At 45.0% G+C, this 16,759-nt stretch overlaps 1 protein-coding gene across 8 annotated transcripts in view; it reads right to left on the bottom strand.

Annotated features, from left to right (window-relative positions):
• Positions 1-9,152: 9,152 nt before the first annotated feature.
• The window catches only part of Adra1a (adrenoceptor alpha 1A), a 94,369-nt gene continuing 86,762 nt past the window's right edge, over positions 9,153-16,759 (bottom strand). For 4 of the 8 annotated variants that reach the window (XM_021182420.2, XM_021182423.2, XM_021182421.2 and 1 more), the window contains 2 exons: positions 14,822-15,376; positions 9,153-11,088 (listed from right to left, as the gene is read on the bottom strand). In XM_021182420.2, the coding sequence (XP_021038079.1) occupies positions 14,859-15,376 (518 nt within the window). In that variant the 3' untranslated portion in view covers positions 9,153-11,088; positions 14,822-14,858. The remainder of the gene's footprint in view (positions 11,089-14,821; positions 15,377-16,759) is intronic. The other 4 variants (XM_029468946.1, XM_029468947.1, XM_021182422.2 and 1 more) reach the window with 4 other exon arrangements.

The following is a 16,759-nucleotide window of genomic DNA, read 5'->3' as shown; positions in this document are numbered from 1 at the left end:
AATGTTGCATATACAACATGTAACTATATTTTTGGATATTATTACAAGGGGAATATTTTGAAGTTATCATATAGGAAAGGTGCTGGGTTCGGCATGCTGAATTTATACCCTGATATTTTACTGACAGGGTTTATCATACCTAAGAATTTTCTGGTGGGATCTTTAGGTCTCTTATATATGGGATTGTATCATCTGCCTACTTGTATTTGGCTTCTTTCTTTCCTATTTGTGGTCCTTTTATTTCTCTCTCTTATGTTATTTCTCTACTAAGGCTTCAGATACTCTGCAGAATGAGAATAGAGCAGACAGACACCCTGCTCTTGTTTCTAACTTACTAGTTTTCCCCGCTTACTATTCTGTTGGCTGTAGGTCTGGCATATAAAGCCTTTGTCATATTGAGGTAAACCCCTTCCATTCATTGCTTTTTCTTTCCATTTCATTTCTAGTTCTCTGAGGTTTTTATCATGAAGGGATTTTAGACTTCCTCGAGGACCTTTCTGCATCCGTTGAGATGATTGTGCGATTTCTGCCCTTGCATGTCTTACTCTGATGCATCACATGTATTGATTTGTGCATGTTGAACTATCTCTGTATCACTGGACCAAGCTCACCTGGTCATGGTGAATGATCATTTAGAGGGAGTGGGGCTTCCGAGGTTCTGATATTGTGGTCAGAAAATAAACTCGATTGGACACTTCTCCTCAGTCTGGATTGCACACATCTTCTTTTGATCACTGGACCCTCAATCTGCCCAGCACACATTTAACACCTCCAGATCTGACTTCTATTATTTCCTTCTCTTGCTGCCTTCCTCTAAGCCCGATGACCCGGTCATATTGTCTGTGCCTTGAATGCAGCCATCATGCACACTGCCTATCCATTCTCCCGTATACTTTCCTTGCCTCAGCTACCCACTTCATTATCACCAGCCATATTAACAGCACAGCACAACTGAATAATGAGGGCATTGTGTATTTAGAGAAAGAGGTTTAAAATATTTTATTAGGGAACACTCATCAATATTGAACAAAGCTTAAATACATGGTGTCAATATGTATAAGGGCAATATAAATTTTCATCATCATGACAGACACATTATGAAACAAATAAGATAGATTTATTTTCAACAGTGGGCATGATCCATAAAGCCTATATTTTAATAATTTATTCATTTGCTTAGTAGTATATACATTTATTTTCTTGAAAAACAAGAAGAACATAAACCAACACGATTGTCTACCATGTCACATCATAAACAAATGGACTTGTAAAAGTGCTGCATAGAAAATTCATAAACACTTACATAGCACATGCCAAGGGCATGGAGTCCATTTAAATGGAATCAGATGCTTCAAAGCCATTGCAGATGTCTGAGTGTGGCCTATATGCATTAATACACAATGGTGCACACAATTCAAGTACAACAATGCACACACATGGATACTTTATTTTCACACGGGAGAGAATTCTCCCTTATAGAGCATAGAGCACATACCAGACTCTTAGCATGATTTACACTAATTGAAGGCAACATGCTCATCAACTCCACCGACCAAAGACCAAACCTGAAACTGGTGGGCATAGCTCTCAACCGCTGGGCAGTAAGGAACTGCTGTACCTCCTGAGAATGTTACATATCAAAGGTTATGGGAGCATAATGGCAGCTAAAACCAGCCAGACAGCCCACATCTACATCTCTGGCAACATGGAAGTCATGTGTTTGTATATTCAGCAGCTCTGAGGAAGAGACAGGCAGAAAAGCTGCATCAGGCCAGCAAATGTCAGGGAATAGCAGCAGCTTTCTTTTATTTACTGAGACACAATTTTCCCCAGACTAAGTCAAGTTGGTAAGTGCCGGCAGGCTGTAAAAGTGTAGTCCAAGTCCTTCGATTTATCTGCTCTCCCCTCTGCTTCCTGGGCTGTTTAATTTGTAATAATCACCAAACACCATTGGCTGAACACTTGTCCTGGCAGAAGCAGCTACTGCCCCTTCCTCTCTGGCATGGAAGGCAACCAGGGGGGCATTGTAGTGATGCATGCAGTTCACTGCTGTATTGTTCTGCAAGATAAAACTCCTTCCTCCACCTAAACATATTGTACAATGTTTCCTTGCTAGAACAGTTTCTCTACTCTTAATGGCACAGAGTTACCTTTCCTACAATTGTCTTACTAGACCTTCTCAAGCCTTTGGCTATTCTTTTGGATTAAACACCTCATGTTTGAGAGAATGTACAATGAGAAAGAAATTAGTTTTTTTTTTTCCTGTACAGGCACCTCACTATAATATTGTAGAAAGCTTTGAGAACAAATGCAGGCTACAAGATAACCAGTGTTTTCTTATTTTCAGCCAGGGCAAACCTGGTGGTTCTACTGGGAAAGAGCCCCTACATTCTCTGTGTACTGGTTTTTCCAGGAGTTTTCCATGAGAGAGAGAGAGAGAGAGAGAGAGAGAGAGAGAGAGAGAGAGAGAGAGAGAGAGAGAGAGAGTTGTCTGCAGGTCTCAGGGAGTGAGGTTTGCTGAGTCAAGGTTCTGCCATAGTTATTTGCCTGGCACACTAAAGGAGGGGCCACCCCTGCCCATATTTAAGATGGATTTGCCACAGGTCCTTTGCATGGGTGAGCCTCTTCCTTTCCGGGAGCAACTTTCTTCATTGCCCACTGTCTTTTTCTCTCAGGATCCACAAAGGTTAATATCTTTGAGAAGCCTAACTTTGTGGTTAGTGGGCACTTCCCTCCAAACTCCCACACAGGATCCTTCATAACTATTCGACTCACAGATGAATTGATGTGCTCCTCCCCTCCATGGACCACGCATGCTCTGAAGGTGAAGACTGTCTCTGTCATTGTGGTTCTCCATCCCTCGGGTCCCAGACAGCCCATACCACATCCTAGATCCATGATGGCGCCCACAGCTGGATGCAGTGGGAACTTCCTCAGGAAGAGGGTGGGGATTTGTTTTGTGTGCTGGCTTCCCTCGACTTCTATGGATAGGCTAGGGTTTGAGGGACACTAAAGGGACTTCAGTGTTCAGCCGTTTTTTTGTGTGTGGTGTTGGGGATTAACTAGACCATATTCATACCAGGCCACTGAGCAGCACATTTCACCTTGGGTGTTTAACTTGTAAGAATCCACTGGGGGAAGTTATCTAAGCTTGCTTTATAGATATTGAATTGCTTGTGTCCCGCAGTGTTGAAGGCTGTGACGTGACTGTGAGATTTGTGTCCCTGTGAGATGATGTTTAGGCAAGGGACATGCCCACATGTCGGGCAGGATTCACCATCTCCTGGAGTGACCCCAGAAGGACAGAGGATAATTTGGGGAGATTGGATATCAGTCACAGATAGGTGTCTGGCTTCCTGTAATAGACATATGCTTCAATAAAAAGCAGGGAAGGTGGACCTTTAGGGATTCCTATTCTGATTTTTTTTTTAAAAAATGAGCTTTCTTTGTTTTACATTTTATTTATTTATTTTACATGTGTGGTGCAGCACATGTGTGGAGGTCAGAGAAAAACTGCAGGAATTGGCTCTCGCCACCATGTGGATCCCAGGGACTGAACTCTGACCTTCAGGCTTGGTGGTAAGTGTTTAGCCGTCTTGCTGGCCCCCATATTCTGCTTTGAGACCACCAGGTATCAATGCAATAAAACACTCTCTTTTCACAGGGCAAAAAAATGCTAATTTTTTACTCCAAACCCCAAACATCCATTTTTTTAGAGAGTCAGAACTTGGCAAAGAGGGTTCCCAGAATTGAGACATCAGTCCCCTGTCAGTGGGACAGCCCCGTGATGTCCTCCTGACCTCCGAGGGGCCATGCCCCAGCTTCCTCTCTCCCAGCACTCAGAGAAAAAGCCACTTGGGTCAAGGTTCTTCCCTTGGCTCTTTCCATAACCTCACAGCTGCTCCCTAAAACCGAGACCTGAAATAGCCATGGGCTGTGTTTATCTGAAGCACAGTTGGGCCAAGAACCTCAGCTCAGAAGCCGACTTTTCCCTTCTGCTTAGAGCAGATTGGAGATTTGGAGTCATGAGAGACTGCTGGCATTGAGATGGTGGCCAACCTCTGCCAGACACAGCCTCCCAAATATGCCAGTCATGCTCAGTGATGCTTGTGGTGTGAACCTTCCCATTAAGTCACTTGTCCAGAGGTGCCCAGAGATCCTTGGAAGGGGCCATGGCACTATCCAAGGAGAACATGTGTCCCAATGCTCCTGTTGCTGCTGAATTCCACGCCAACTCCAGCTGCCCCTGCTAGTAATTGGGAATGGCTGTTCGTCTTGTAACCATTTACTTATGACAGTTGCCAGGCATTGCTTAGCCCTGACTCCTTAGACAAATTTAAACTGAAGCTCTGTGTCGAATCCTGTCCCTTGTCCTGCAGTCAGGATGCCTTTTTTTTTTTTCTTGTGGCATCAGCCCTATAAACACATGGGCACCAAGTATGTAGTGCCTTTCACAGGACAGCTGCGGTAATGTAAAACACCTCCCAGTACCCTGTTGGTAGCTGGGAAAAGCGCGACCCCCGCTCTGCCTAGACAGTCCCAGCCTGGTGGAAATCTTCAAAGTAGCTTAGGGAGTTTGACTTAAAAATAAAATTAAAGTGGAGTTTCCAGGTAAAAGCATCTCTAATCCAAAGAAAATAGCACGGTGGGGGAAAGGTACAGATAACAGAGCCGTCGTCTGAGTTTTGGAGTGCAGCGCCCCGGCAGGGCACAGCCTGTTTCTGATTTCCTTTCTAATCATACAAAAGACATCCGTGGATGCTGCTGATCCTGCAGGTGAGCCTGAGGAGAGATGCAGGGTAAAGGAAAACTTACTCTCTCAGTTGTTGTCTGTGGAGTGTTCAGGCCTTAATAACACTCAATCCATGGAGGGAAGAACTGGGACGGAAAAATGACACAAACGGGGCGTGCGCTGGTGGGTCGAAGAGGCTCACTGTGAGTGGGTTGGTTTTTATCATCTCATGAGGCATCTTCCTGAATTCCCATCACACCTGCCACACCCTCCCCTGCCCCATTTCACAGGTGAAGACAGGTCAAGGAGCTTGCTCTGAGTCACCGTGAGACAAGAGGGAGGCACACTAAAGCCCAGGACTGATGACCTCGTCTATAGCTCTTTTGGCTTTCCTCCTGTGCTAGGGGTCTGGGTGGAGCTGAGTAGGTCAAGGTTCAGCATGCTGAGTCTGGTTCAGGTTCACACAAGAGAGTTTCAGAGCAATGAGTGGGTCAAGTCTCAGGCTTCTATCTCTCAAACTCCTTGCAGACCTTCCCCTCTCTCCAGATGCCCACATCTTCATGTCAGCTCTCTGTGATGAATCTTTCACTTATTGTGTGACTATAAAATCTCAGCCCTTAGTCTGCCATCATTTCAAAGAATGTTAAAGGACTTAGCTTGGAGCATGTGTTCTAAAAATATAGCTATGCATGTGTATGTGTGTAGGTAAGAGAATTTCCTCAGGAAATGTCTCTCAGGAGCTGACTACCTTGTCTTTTAGGTATAGTCTCTCACCTTTACCTGGAACTCAGTGCTTTGACTAGGCTGGCCTTTCTTCCTTTCTTCCTGTCAGTTTTCCCTTCCTTTTTTCTTTCATGGTTTCTAGGGAATTCTTGATGCTTGCAAGGCAAAGACTTCACAAGTTGGCTTAACCCTCACAGACCTAAAAAAATCAACTTTTTACGACTTAAGCCTTCCTTCTGCACCATCCATCTGAGTCACCGGAAGGAGTGAGATGATCTTGGTTCTGCAAGCTTGGGTTAGGTCACTATGGTTATAACTGAAAGGATGTTGTTTGTAACTTGTCAGGTCCAGAGAATACAGATTCTCTTCCTTCACCTCTGATGAGGAAAGCATGCATTTTGATGTGGGCTTTCGAAGCTGAGACAGGATGGCTCTAGCAGACCTCCTGCTCTCACTTGAAGTTAGGGATGAGGGTTGGGTGCCATACTCAACCTAGGAAGGCAAGAGTCAGGCTGGCTGCCAGGAATGGAGGTGAGAAAAAGCAAGGGCTCTACCTTTTAATTAACTTGCTCCCCAGTAAGGGGTTCATTCTCAAAAAAACAAAAACAAAAACAAGTTTGTAGAAGACTGGCAATAAATTGGTACTAAGTATCTAAGGTACTTGCAGGTCATCCTTCTTAATAGCTGTGATGGTTTGTATATTCTTGGACCAGGAAGTGGCAACATTTGGAGGTGTGGCCTTGTTGGAATAGGTGTGACCTGGTTGGAGTAGGTGTGTCACTGTGGGTGTGGACTTAAGACCTTCACCCTAGTTATCTGGAAGCCAGTCTTCCACTAGCAGCCTTCAGATGAAGATGTAGAACTCTTAGCTCCTCCTGCACCATGCCTGCCCAGATGCTGCCATATTCCCACCTTGATAATGGACTGAACCTCAGAACCTGTAAGCCAGCCCCAATGAAATGTTTTCCTTATAAGAGTTGCCTTGGTCATAGTGTTTGTTCACAGAATTAAAACACGAAGTCAATAGCCTTCCTATTTTATCAGCTGGATTTTTTAAAAAAAGATTTATTTGTTTGTTTAATTATTTACTTGTTTATTTAATGTATGTGACTACACTGTTGCTATCTTCAGACACACCAGAAGAGGGAATCCGATCTCATTACAACCATGTGGTTGCTGGGAAACGAACTAAATCTCTGGAAGAGCAGTCGGTGCTCTTAACTGCTGAGCTATCTCTCCAGCCCTTATCAGCTGGATTTTGAGCACCTCTTCTATAGTTGAAAGTTTCTGCACGTGGGCTTACTGTTTGTTAATGTGCCTGTGCCTCTGCTTTTTACAACCACTGTCACTTGTGGTATGACACAGGGACTAGGAAGGGGAGACACTGCATGTCGAGAAGTCATTATCCCATACTCAGATTTTGATCAGAGAGGAGGAAACAACAACAATAACAACAAACCAGATATCTTTAGTGGATCCATCAAGACAGACCCACACTTTCAGACCTGTTTTGGGATGGCTTCTGCTTCTGAACACTTCTGTAGGTTTTGATCCCGCAATACATTTTCTTTTCCTTATTTCTAGATTGGACTAATGCTAGAGATGTCATGACACTCTAGACAAGGCACTGCAATGTGATGGAGATAGTGAGACCAGAGACATATCTTGCCCAAGAGGTTCTGGGGTAGGGTTAATGGCAGGAAACCAAAGCACGGCCCAGTGTAAGGAAAGCATATTGGGGAACATCAGACTGTAAATCATCAGGGGTTTCCTAATGGGGATGCGTGATCTTTACTTCTTGACAGGAAGCAGGGCAGAGGAGAAGACATTGCTCTGCGCTTGTCACAGTGAGACTGTGGGGACAGAAAATCTGTCTACCACAAGAGCTGGGTGGATGTTGAAGCAGAAGTAGAATTTCATGAGAAGTGATGTATACAGGGCGAGGTGCTCAGTGGTCCTAAAGAAAGGCCAAGCACATCACTTGGGGTCATGGGAGGTGTAGGAAGTAATGAAGGAATCCTCAGGGGTCTTAAGTGAAATTCCTTTCACCAAGAGTGGCCATCATGACCTTCAGTCTGGTAGATGGGACCTGGGGTGGTCACTTGTTCCCAAGGGATCCTACTGACCCCGTTCTCAGGACTGAGGCTGCCATTGGTCTTTAGTCCCATCTTCTGCCTCACTCAAACTGTGTAGTCAAGGGTCTGACCCACTGAGTTCTGGGGTTCTGCCTTTCTGGGTGCTGATGATTCCCATGGAGATCACATGCCCATCCAACCCAGGACTGTGTGCCAGCTTAGGATTCCCTCACAGCTAGTGAATACAGTTATTAACTTTCTAGAAACTCCAGGTCTCCACCCATTACCCTGGCCCTTCCAAGTTCTCATTGCTTTGTTCTCCCAGTCACGTCTCCTCTCCCTCCTGCCTGGCTTGGGGTAAAGGGGTTTCCTCCCTCAGGGGTGGAGTGTTGCTGTGGGTGTACTGAGTGACTGTCCCTGTCCTTCAGAGCTTCTGTCAAAACGCATATAAGATCAGTGTTTATGAGGTGCCTCTCAAAATACTCTAAGTATTAAGAGTTTTAAGCCACATTGGGAAGGATACAAACAAGTGCATAATTACTTGCTAAGTACATTTTGTAGACAATTAGCATAAAACTTGCTCCGGTGGAGGTTAAACAGAAAGGGCTGAATTTGAACTTCCTATTCTGGTGAAGGATTATGGATTAAAAAAATTTTTTTTTTTATTTTTGGCATGACAACAAGAGAGAGAGTTTATGGGATCTCGTGAGTTGAATTGGATGCCTGCTAAATTCCCACTTCAATGGGAACTCATGTCTCCCCACAATGTGACTGTATTTGGAGATAGTCTTTAAAGAGGTAATTCAAGGGCAGTGAGGTCCTGGAGGACAGATCTTAATGCGATGTGACCATTGTCTTTGTAAGAAGTAGACATTCCCACAGGGAGAAGACCACACAACAATTCAGGGAGGAAGTCAAGATGCGGTGAAGAAGAGACAACTACCCAATGCCTTGATTTTGGACTTCTAGCATCCAGGACTGTGAGGAAGCCAGTGAAAGCTGCTGAAGCTGGGCAAGCCCGCAGAACTGTGTAAAAATGCACCCGATAAATGAACACAGGGATATAAAGGCTGAAGCTCCCGGCAAAAACTGGAGCACCCATGTTGGGGAAGATTCATCAGAGCGGAAGTTTTCCATCAAGTTCAATGGCAGGGACCACGAAAAGGGCAATTCCAAGGTCCAGGGGGTGCACAGGACGATGTGTGTTGTGAGGAACAAGGGACAGAACCTTGGAGACAACAGCAGCCCCGTGGATCATTAGCCTGGGATTTGTCGCCCGATGGATTAGTCATTGCTCAAGGTAAAGGGGGAACTGAGTTTAATTTATGGGTTCATCAAGGCCTTGAAAGAGTTTAAGGAACTCTTAGGAGGGAAAGTTTATATGAAAAAAAAACCAAAACAAAAATAAGAGACACAAGACCATGATGGAGAAGCAAAGCTGATGTAGCACATGAAAGATGTCCAGACCGTGAGAGGTTGAGAAGTTCTTCAGAAACCATTTCAAGCAGCAGCTCAGGGGTAGGGTTAGGGTAGGGTTAGAGTTGGGGTTGGGGTCAGAATTGGGGTTAGGGTTAGGGTTAGGTTTGGATAGATGTCATGGGGGAAATTACCTACTAAGCCCGGAAGATTCCTGGCCTCACGGTGCCTTCTGCTGACCTGCCTGTGCCACGGGGCTCAATGGGGAAGTGGCAAGTTCTTCCCTCTGCTACTCCTACCTGCTGGGTAATCATCAATGCTTGCTGATTTTTGTAACAGCTCACACAGTTTGGGAACATCGATTTAGTCTAGTGGGTAGATTAGTCACCTACTGTTAAAAGCATATGGATCACCTGCAGCCATAGTTCAGTAGTATTGGCTCTATAACATAAATTAGTAGTGGTTTGCATCAGGGATGAAAAAGTGTGGCCCACAGGATAAACCTGTCTTTTGAGCTATCGATGGCTCTATATTTTTAAAGGTCTGCCCATGGCCTCCTGCCAGAACCAAAACAGAGACCATACAGTTCATCATACCTAAAATGTTTCCCATTCGTGGAAACAGCAGGCCAACTCCTGGTATACATAAACAGGTGTTTAGTTATTTACTTTTGGCTTCTTTAGGAACAACCCCCATCCCCCATTTGTAACAATGTCTCTTGGAAAAACACATTCTTGACTTCTGAACAGACGAACACAGAATCCTGCCAGCTCATACACTGGGGATTGTCATTACCCTCTTTGGTTTCATACCAGGGTGGTGCAGTGAAGAGGGGCCATCTGGAGCTGCTGGTCAGAGTGTACCCAATGGTCCACAGGTTCCCTTTGGGAACCTTAGGGTGACAATCACAGCTGGTTTTGACCTTACATGTCACACTACTGAGCAAACCAACTCTTGCCCTGACTTTCCCCTGGCTTTGTAGCAGCTTATCTATGGAGACAGAACAAAATGACATGTGCCTGTCTGTTAGCCAAGAAAACAAGTTCTTCCCAGTGGTTGGCCAGGATGGGAGGGGAGAAGGTCCAGACAGATCTGGAGTTAAACTGAAGCAGTTCACTATGAAAGTCAATGAGTCAAAATACACAGTGGACACTGGGGGACATGGAAGCATCTCCGAGACAGATTAAATATGAGGGTGTTCAAAGAAGTCCTTGACTCATAACTTCTATTTCTTCACATACCAAAAGTAGGTTCAAAAAGGAAAAACAAAAAACAAAAAACAAAAACAAAACTCCTTCCTTTTTTTTCTCCTACACAGGAATGAGCCAAGAAAGATTTGATAAGCATGTGGTGATGCACAGTAAATTAAATTCATATTGGAATTTCTGTCTTAATTCCCTATGATGTTCACATACACTTATTTTATTCAGCCTGTTTCATAGACCAGGATGATCATCATATTCTTTTCTCTAAATGCAATGCTAAGTTACACTAAGATTTTTTTTATCACTTAAGTCTGTATTTTCATGGCTTAACAAACCATCACCTCCAGCTTATAGTGAGATGGCTCTGAGTGTGCTACAGGGACAGTGTGACAACAACTCCCAAGCCACATGAAAGAAAAGGCCATTATTTCCCCCTCTGAAATGAATAAACCTCCACTTTCAGGGCAGTTGCTTGCTTACCAGTCATGGGAAATCGTGACTAAACTCCCTGCTTTGAGCCACAGCTTTGGTCAATTTCCCCCTTTCATGGTCCCTGCCATTCATACGGCCTTTGTAAGTTTGGCAGTTGTGGTTTGAACCATGACATTCTCCTACAGAGAGCAAGTAAGCCTATTTCTCAGCTCACTCGTATGCCATAGGGTCTGTGAAACATGAAGGGGACCCTGCCAATGTCACCTTTGCCCAGGGGCCAGCATTGCATGCTGAAATCCTAGCTTGCTTCCCAGCCCAGACCCCCAACAGTCAAGTCCACTCCTTCATCCTGCAGGGACCTTGGAGGGCCAGAGGCCACTGTTTCCATGGCTTTTGGAAGATGTGGCCTCAGCCCAGCTCCTCAGCATCAGTTTGGAGGCCCAGAGCTGGTGAAGTGTTCCAACTGGGTCTGTCTGTCGCACAGGTGGTTTCATGGATAAAAGCCCTGGTAGTGTAAAAAAGAGACCAGAGTGATAGTGAGTATATCTGATGCCTGTGTATCTGCTACCCCTCTCTTCTCTTGTCTCTCTGGTTTTCGCTTGCCTTTCATCTGCTTGCTTAAACATCCACCTGTTCACTTTTCCCTTTGCTGAGGAGCCAGTCTCTTCCCTAATTAAGTCAGCAGGCATTCATCGAAGAGGCAGCATCATATTTTGGCAAGAGGATGGGGGACAGAGCTCTCCCGAGAAGCAATTAGGAATGTTTGTTAGCGGTGATTAGGGAACAGTGATTAACGCAGGAACAATTACCTGCTCAAGAAAACAGTTCCTAAAAAAGTTTTGCTCCCAGGCTTTCACTCCAAAACCTGCTGGTCTAGGAGGTCTTCTTGATGGTTCATATAGAAAAGGAAGCAAGCTAAAATACACAGCTGCCTATCAATGGCCTGTCTCTGGCTACCTAGAGGCCAGCATTCAGAGCCTTCCTCTCTGAGTGGCATCCATGAAAATTAACATGCCCAGTACATGCCCTGCAATCCCTGGTGGGATGCCACCAGCCTCTTCTGTTCTTGCTAAGTTGTAAAATAAAAGTTGGAATGTAGGCAAGTGAGAACGAATGTTGCATTTGTTTGTGTAGATTTTTGAAGAGGCATTCTTCCTAAATGTTCATATAAACCATGACTGGCAATCCTGGAGGAGCGCCAGAAGCCTTGCTGCTCTGCAAATGCAGTGTGTCAAATGCAGAGGGATTCCACGCAGAAGCAGTCATAGATGAGCCTATGGAAAGGAAAGTGCTTTTCTCACGATGGATAGCCTGGATCTATCTATTTTTTTTTTTTGAAACAGAGTCTCGAGTAGTTTAGGCTGGCTCAAACTTACTAAGTATTCAAGGATGACCTTGAACTCTTGATCCCCCTGTTTGCACTTCCTGAAAGCTGAGTTTACAGTCGTGAGCCACCACTCAGATATTAGGTGCTGCAGGGCAAGTGTATACCAGGCAAGCACTCCACCAACTGAACGGCAGGTCTGATGCCCCAGAGAAAGTTTTCAAGCAAAGAGATTCAAGATCCCTCTCCGTACACACAGCCTGAATGTAAGATGAGACTCAAAATTTGCTACCATAATGTCAGATTGATTTTGTGACATAGGGACAATCCTAAAGTGATCGTTTTCTAGAACACAGAGAAGAGGACATTTTAACTGAGGTTACTCTGGGTAAATTCCTCAAACTCCAAATAGAAACAGTAAACACGTGAATATAAATATGACAATCATTTGTTTGGCTGCAACCTCTTCGGTTTTTGGCACACTCCAAGGTACAGACATTTCTGGTGGATGATTAAAACACAAGTTCACTTTTAAGTTGTTTATCCCGTGCTTGACACTATGTTTTGGCGACATTATCAATTTCTTATAAAGTTGGTGTGTTTCTATCTAGTGTCCTGGTGTGGGAGTGGAAAAAGCTGCTAGATATTTGGCTGTTGGAGGTAGGAGTGCCAGCAGAGTGTGCAGGCAATGGTTTATGGGGGAACTTTACAAGGTATGATTGTCAAGGTTTTATCTGACAACTCATTTTCTAGTTGTTGTTGTTTTTTTTTTCCTTTTCTTGATTAGCAACGGTGCCAACGGTGGCTTTTTTAGTATTCCCAAGCTTTCTCATTTTTAACATTTACATTTTATTACCAAGGGATTTAGTGATGATCAGTAACATGGAATGGTACCCCGTTGAAGAAGAGCTAAGATCCCTATTCCCGTAAAGATGCTCTTTTATGAGGGGATGACATGACCAAGAATGGGTGTTAGAATTCAGATTTAGAAGTATGATATCCTGAACAACGAAGCCTATAGAGAAAATGAACCAGGTTTGCATCCTGGAGTTCTCTCCAGATGTCAACACACCCGCATCTGTTAGAGCTGTTAAGAGCTATGCAAGGAGCCCAAGAGCCTAGAATCCCAGCCAACTTTTCAGTGGCAGAAGCCAAGTTCAGAACGCAAGGCTGAGTAATGACCTAGCTGGCCAATGAGAAGACAGGGTCCAGGAAAAGGTAAAGGAAGCAGGTCATAGTCAAAGTTTCAAGACAACCAACGACAACCCCCACAGCCAACGCACACAGCTCCTCCATTGCAAAGTGTCCACAGCCAACGCACACAGCTCCTCCATTGCAAAGTGTCCACAGCCAACGCACACAGNCCACAGCCAACGCACACAGCTCCTCCATTGCAAAGTGTCCACAGCCAACGCACACAGCTCCTCCATTGCAAAGTGTCCACAGCCAACGCACACAGCTCCTCCATTGCAAAGTGGGTAGAGATTTATCCTTGGGCCGATAGAAGAGAGTTCCGTCTGATGTAACGGAGGAAAGGAAAGGTGGGAAGGCCAGGAACCTCACTGAGAAGATTCCATGGTAGCTTCAACCAGCTTGGAAGCTCTTAGGAGAAATTAGGTGAGCAGGGGAAGACGTTATAAAAAGCATTGGTAGTTGTGATTCTTGTTAGGGTTGGCGCCACAGACATACACCTTATCTTACAATTCTTATGGTGGAATGGCAGGTATAGTTTAGGTTTTACATGTGATTAGCATAGGCACCACTTGCAATAATCTGGATTGCTAAGAATGCAAGGATTTGGCATATATAAAGCAAAAGCAAAAAAAAAAAAAAAAAGCAAAGAAAAAGAAAGAAAGAAAGAAAGAAAGAAAGAAAGAAAGAAAGAAAGAAAGAAAGAAAGAAAAGAGCACATCTTCCCAGGTTTTGCAAAAAGTAGGAATCAATTTTGGCAGTTTATTGGCAATGAATTAAAGTGTTTGAGGGTAGGCATCGATATGTTTGGAAGCTCAGGCAGGGGTGCACCTGGACCCTAAGACTCATTCTTCACCCCACAAATGAACTCCATTCACTATACAGAGTGGAAGGAAATGGAAGCCAGCATTCTGCCATGCCTGGATTTCCATTGCAGAGTTTTAGGAAAGGCGAGTAGCTTGTCACATCAAAGAGGATGCAGAATAAGCAGGGCATTAGCAGAGTGTTAGTACCCATCCCATCCCAGCCTCTTGCTCCTTAAGGGAGATAAAAGAGGGAGCCTTCCTTCACCAGTTCTGGGAAGTGCTGTCTCAGGCACACCTTATTCTCTTGATAAAAGCATGCTGTCCTTGGTTAGTCCTGGCCACACTCCTCAGATCCAAGAGTGGAAAATGCACTCCAGTTTCAAATGGGGCTAAGGAACCAGTCAGAGAGCAACCATTGGGAAGCCCCCCTGACCAGGTTCACCCAAGCTGAGAATATGGTGTGTTCCAACTTGCTCTAAAAGCACGTTGGTCATTACCTTGCACTCCTTTCTGCCTAGGTCCCCTCTCCATAAATGTCAAATGTAGTCGCCAGTAGGTTCAGCCTGAAAATAAAGTTCCCTCCCTTCCATCAAGAAATAGCTCCAAACTTAGAGTGTGTGCTCAAAATATTCACAATGAAATCATCATCCTGTATTTATAGTCTTCTGGATTGTGTATGAGATTTTCTTTCCCATGGTATTTCTTGTTGAAAGGGTCAGCAGTGGAAAGCAGGATCAGAGAAAGACCGAGGGAAATGGGCCTCCGGTCCTTTAGAAGCAGTTAGTTAACCCTACATCCTGCCTCTTCCCCTGTGCCCTACCCACTCACCCGATAAACAGGTACCCTCCCTCTCCCCTTCCCCAGATGGTCCCCTTGTTGAATGGACCTGGCCTTCCGAGTGGGAAAATCAGCAGTACCTAGTGTCATCCCTTTTCCTGTGACCTTTCCCATCCTCTAGACTTCCTCCCCGTTTTCACCGAGGGAGATGGTGTGGATCTTAATGGTTGGAACTTGGTGATTTTCTTCAGGGCGTGGGGTCGACGACCCCACACAGCAGCAGACCTGCAAAAAGCTTTTACTTCTCACCCGGGCTGTGGTACAGGCGGATTGGTCCTTCGGCATGGTAATCCTGGCCGATCCCTGGGGCATGGAAGAGAAAAACTTCCATTCACAGACTCCATCTGTCTTGGAGATCTTATAGAAAGTCTCTCCTGAGCCCACCGGGATACGCACCATGTCTCTGTGCTGTCCCTCTACAGCCTGGCTGGGTGGGTGCAGAGTGTAGCCCAGGGCATGCTTGGAAGACTGCCTTCTGCGAAGACACTGGATTCGCAGCACATTCTGAAAGGCTTTCTTGAACTCCTGGCTGGAGCATGGGTATATGATAGGGTTGATGCAACTATTTAGGTACCCAAGCCAAAATACTATTTTGAAAACTGTTTCCGGTGGCTTGAAATTCGGGAAGAAGGACCCTGAAAGAGAACACAAAGAACATATATGATTGGACAGTCAAGAGGCCAATCAGAACCACAAACAACACACATGGTTTTTATAATTATAAGATGTTTCAAAAATGTCCCGATTCAAATGAGTGTCTCACATTGGCTGGTAACTCATTTACTAGGTTTTCAAAGACCATTTCACACAGATAGATTTGACCTGGCCTCCTCTCTCAGGGGTAGGGAATCATCTGTAGGCTTCCTCTGAGCTTTGCAGAGTGTGGCATCACGTTTAACACTCAGTTTTGCCCAAGTGATAAAATAAAGTGGGTACACTCAACTTCACATCATGTTAAAACATGATGACCCTAGCTGAGGGTGGTAGTGCATGCCTTTAATCCTAGCACTCTGAAGGCAGAGTTTGAGGCCAGCCTGGCCTACAGAGAGAGTTCCAAGACTAGCTAGCCAGGGCTATACAGATAGACCCTGTCCTGAGGTGAGAAAACTGTGGTTACCTGACCCTATCTTTTGTGAACATAGGGATCTAGAATGCCCAGCCCCCACGCCTTATTTTTCCACCCAAAAGGCATTGCATGAAGTGTGCACCCCAAAAAGGCAGTGTATAAATTATGCATCCCCCAAATGTTCATCTTCACTCCTTTTAGACAGGTTTGAAGGATGGTTTCACAGTCCTCTCATCCCTCCTCCACATTTCAAGATTGACCTGGTCTGCTTTCTTCCCTTGCTTCCTGTAACAGTTCTTTGACCACTCAGGTGAGTGAGCAGCTTTGGGGGAGCCTTATTACCACCGCACCCCCCTCCCCGCCATGGGCTTCAGTTTTTCTTTTTGAACAAAGAGGAAGGTGGAATGACAGTCTTCCTCGGGGCCCCACATTTTTTCCCTTTCTTTCAACCTATGGTCTTTAGCACTATTATTTTACTTTATTGTTGGAGAGGCTCACACTGCGCATATAATGTGTTTGGATAAAATCTTCTCACACTGCCTTCCCTCCAGCTCCTCCTGTATCCTCACCTCTTTCTCCTCCCCTCCTCACGTGCTCTTCCTAAAATGCATGGAGCACACTTAGTGCTGAGTGTGCACGGCAGCAGGAGCGGCCTGACAGGGGCTGCATTCCTGAAGAAGACCAATACTCTTGTCTCTTCTGGCAGCCATCAGCTGCTGAAATATCCTCAGCCAAGGGTGGGGTTTCATGGGCCACCTTCTCTATCCATGCTGGGAAGACTGTGATCTTTATTTTCTTACTTTCTAAGCTGCAGACTTCTCAGAATCAGGATTCCTAACATGCATGTTGGATATTCTTACAGTTGACTCCAGCCAACAGTATTCTGAGTTCAATCCGGTAAAACTTACATGCCATGGAAGTCAAAACACAGATCAGTGGGGCATTTGGTGGG

Source organism: Mus caroli, chromosome 14 (assembly GCF_900094665.2).
Source record: "Mus caroli chromosome 14, CAROLI_EIJ_v1.1, whole genome shotgun sequence".
Taxonomy (NCBI): Eukaryota; Metazoa; Chordata; class Mammalia; order Rodentia; family Muridae; genus Mus; species Mus caroli.
Note: the sequence above shows the minus strand (reverse complement) of the source record. Positions and strands in the feature narration are given on the sequence as shown.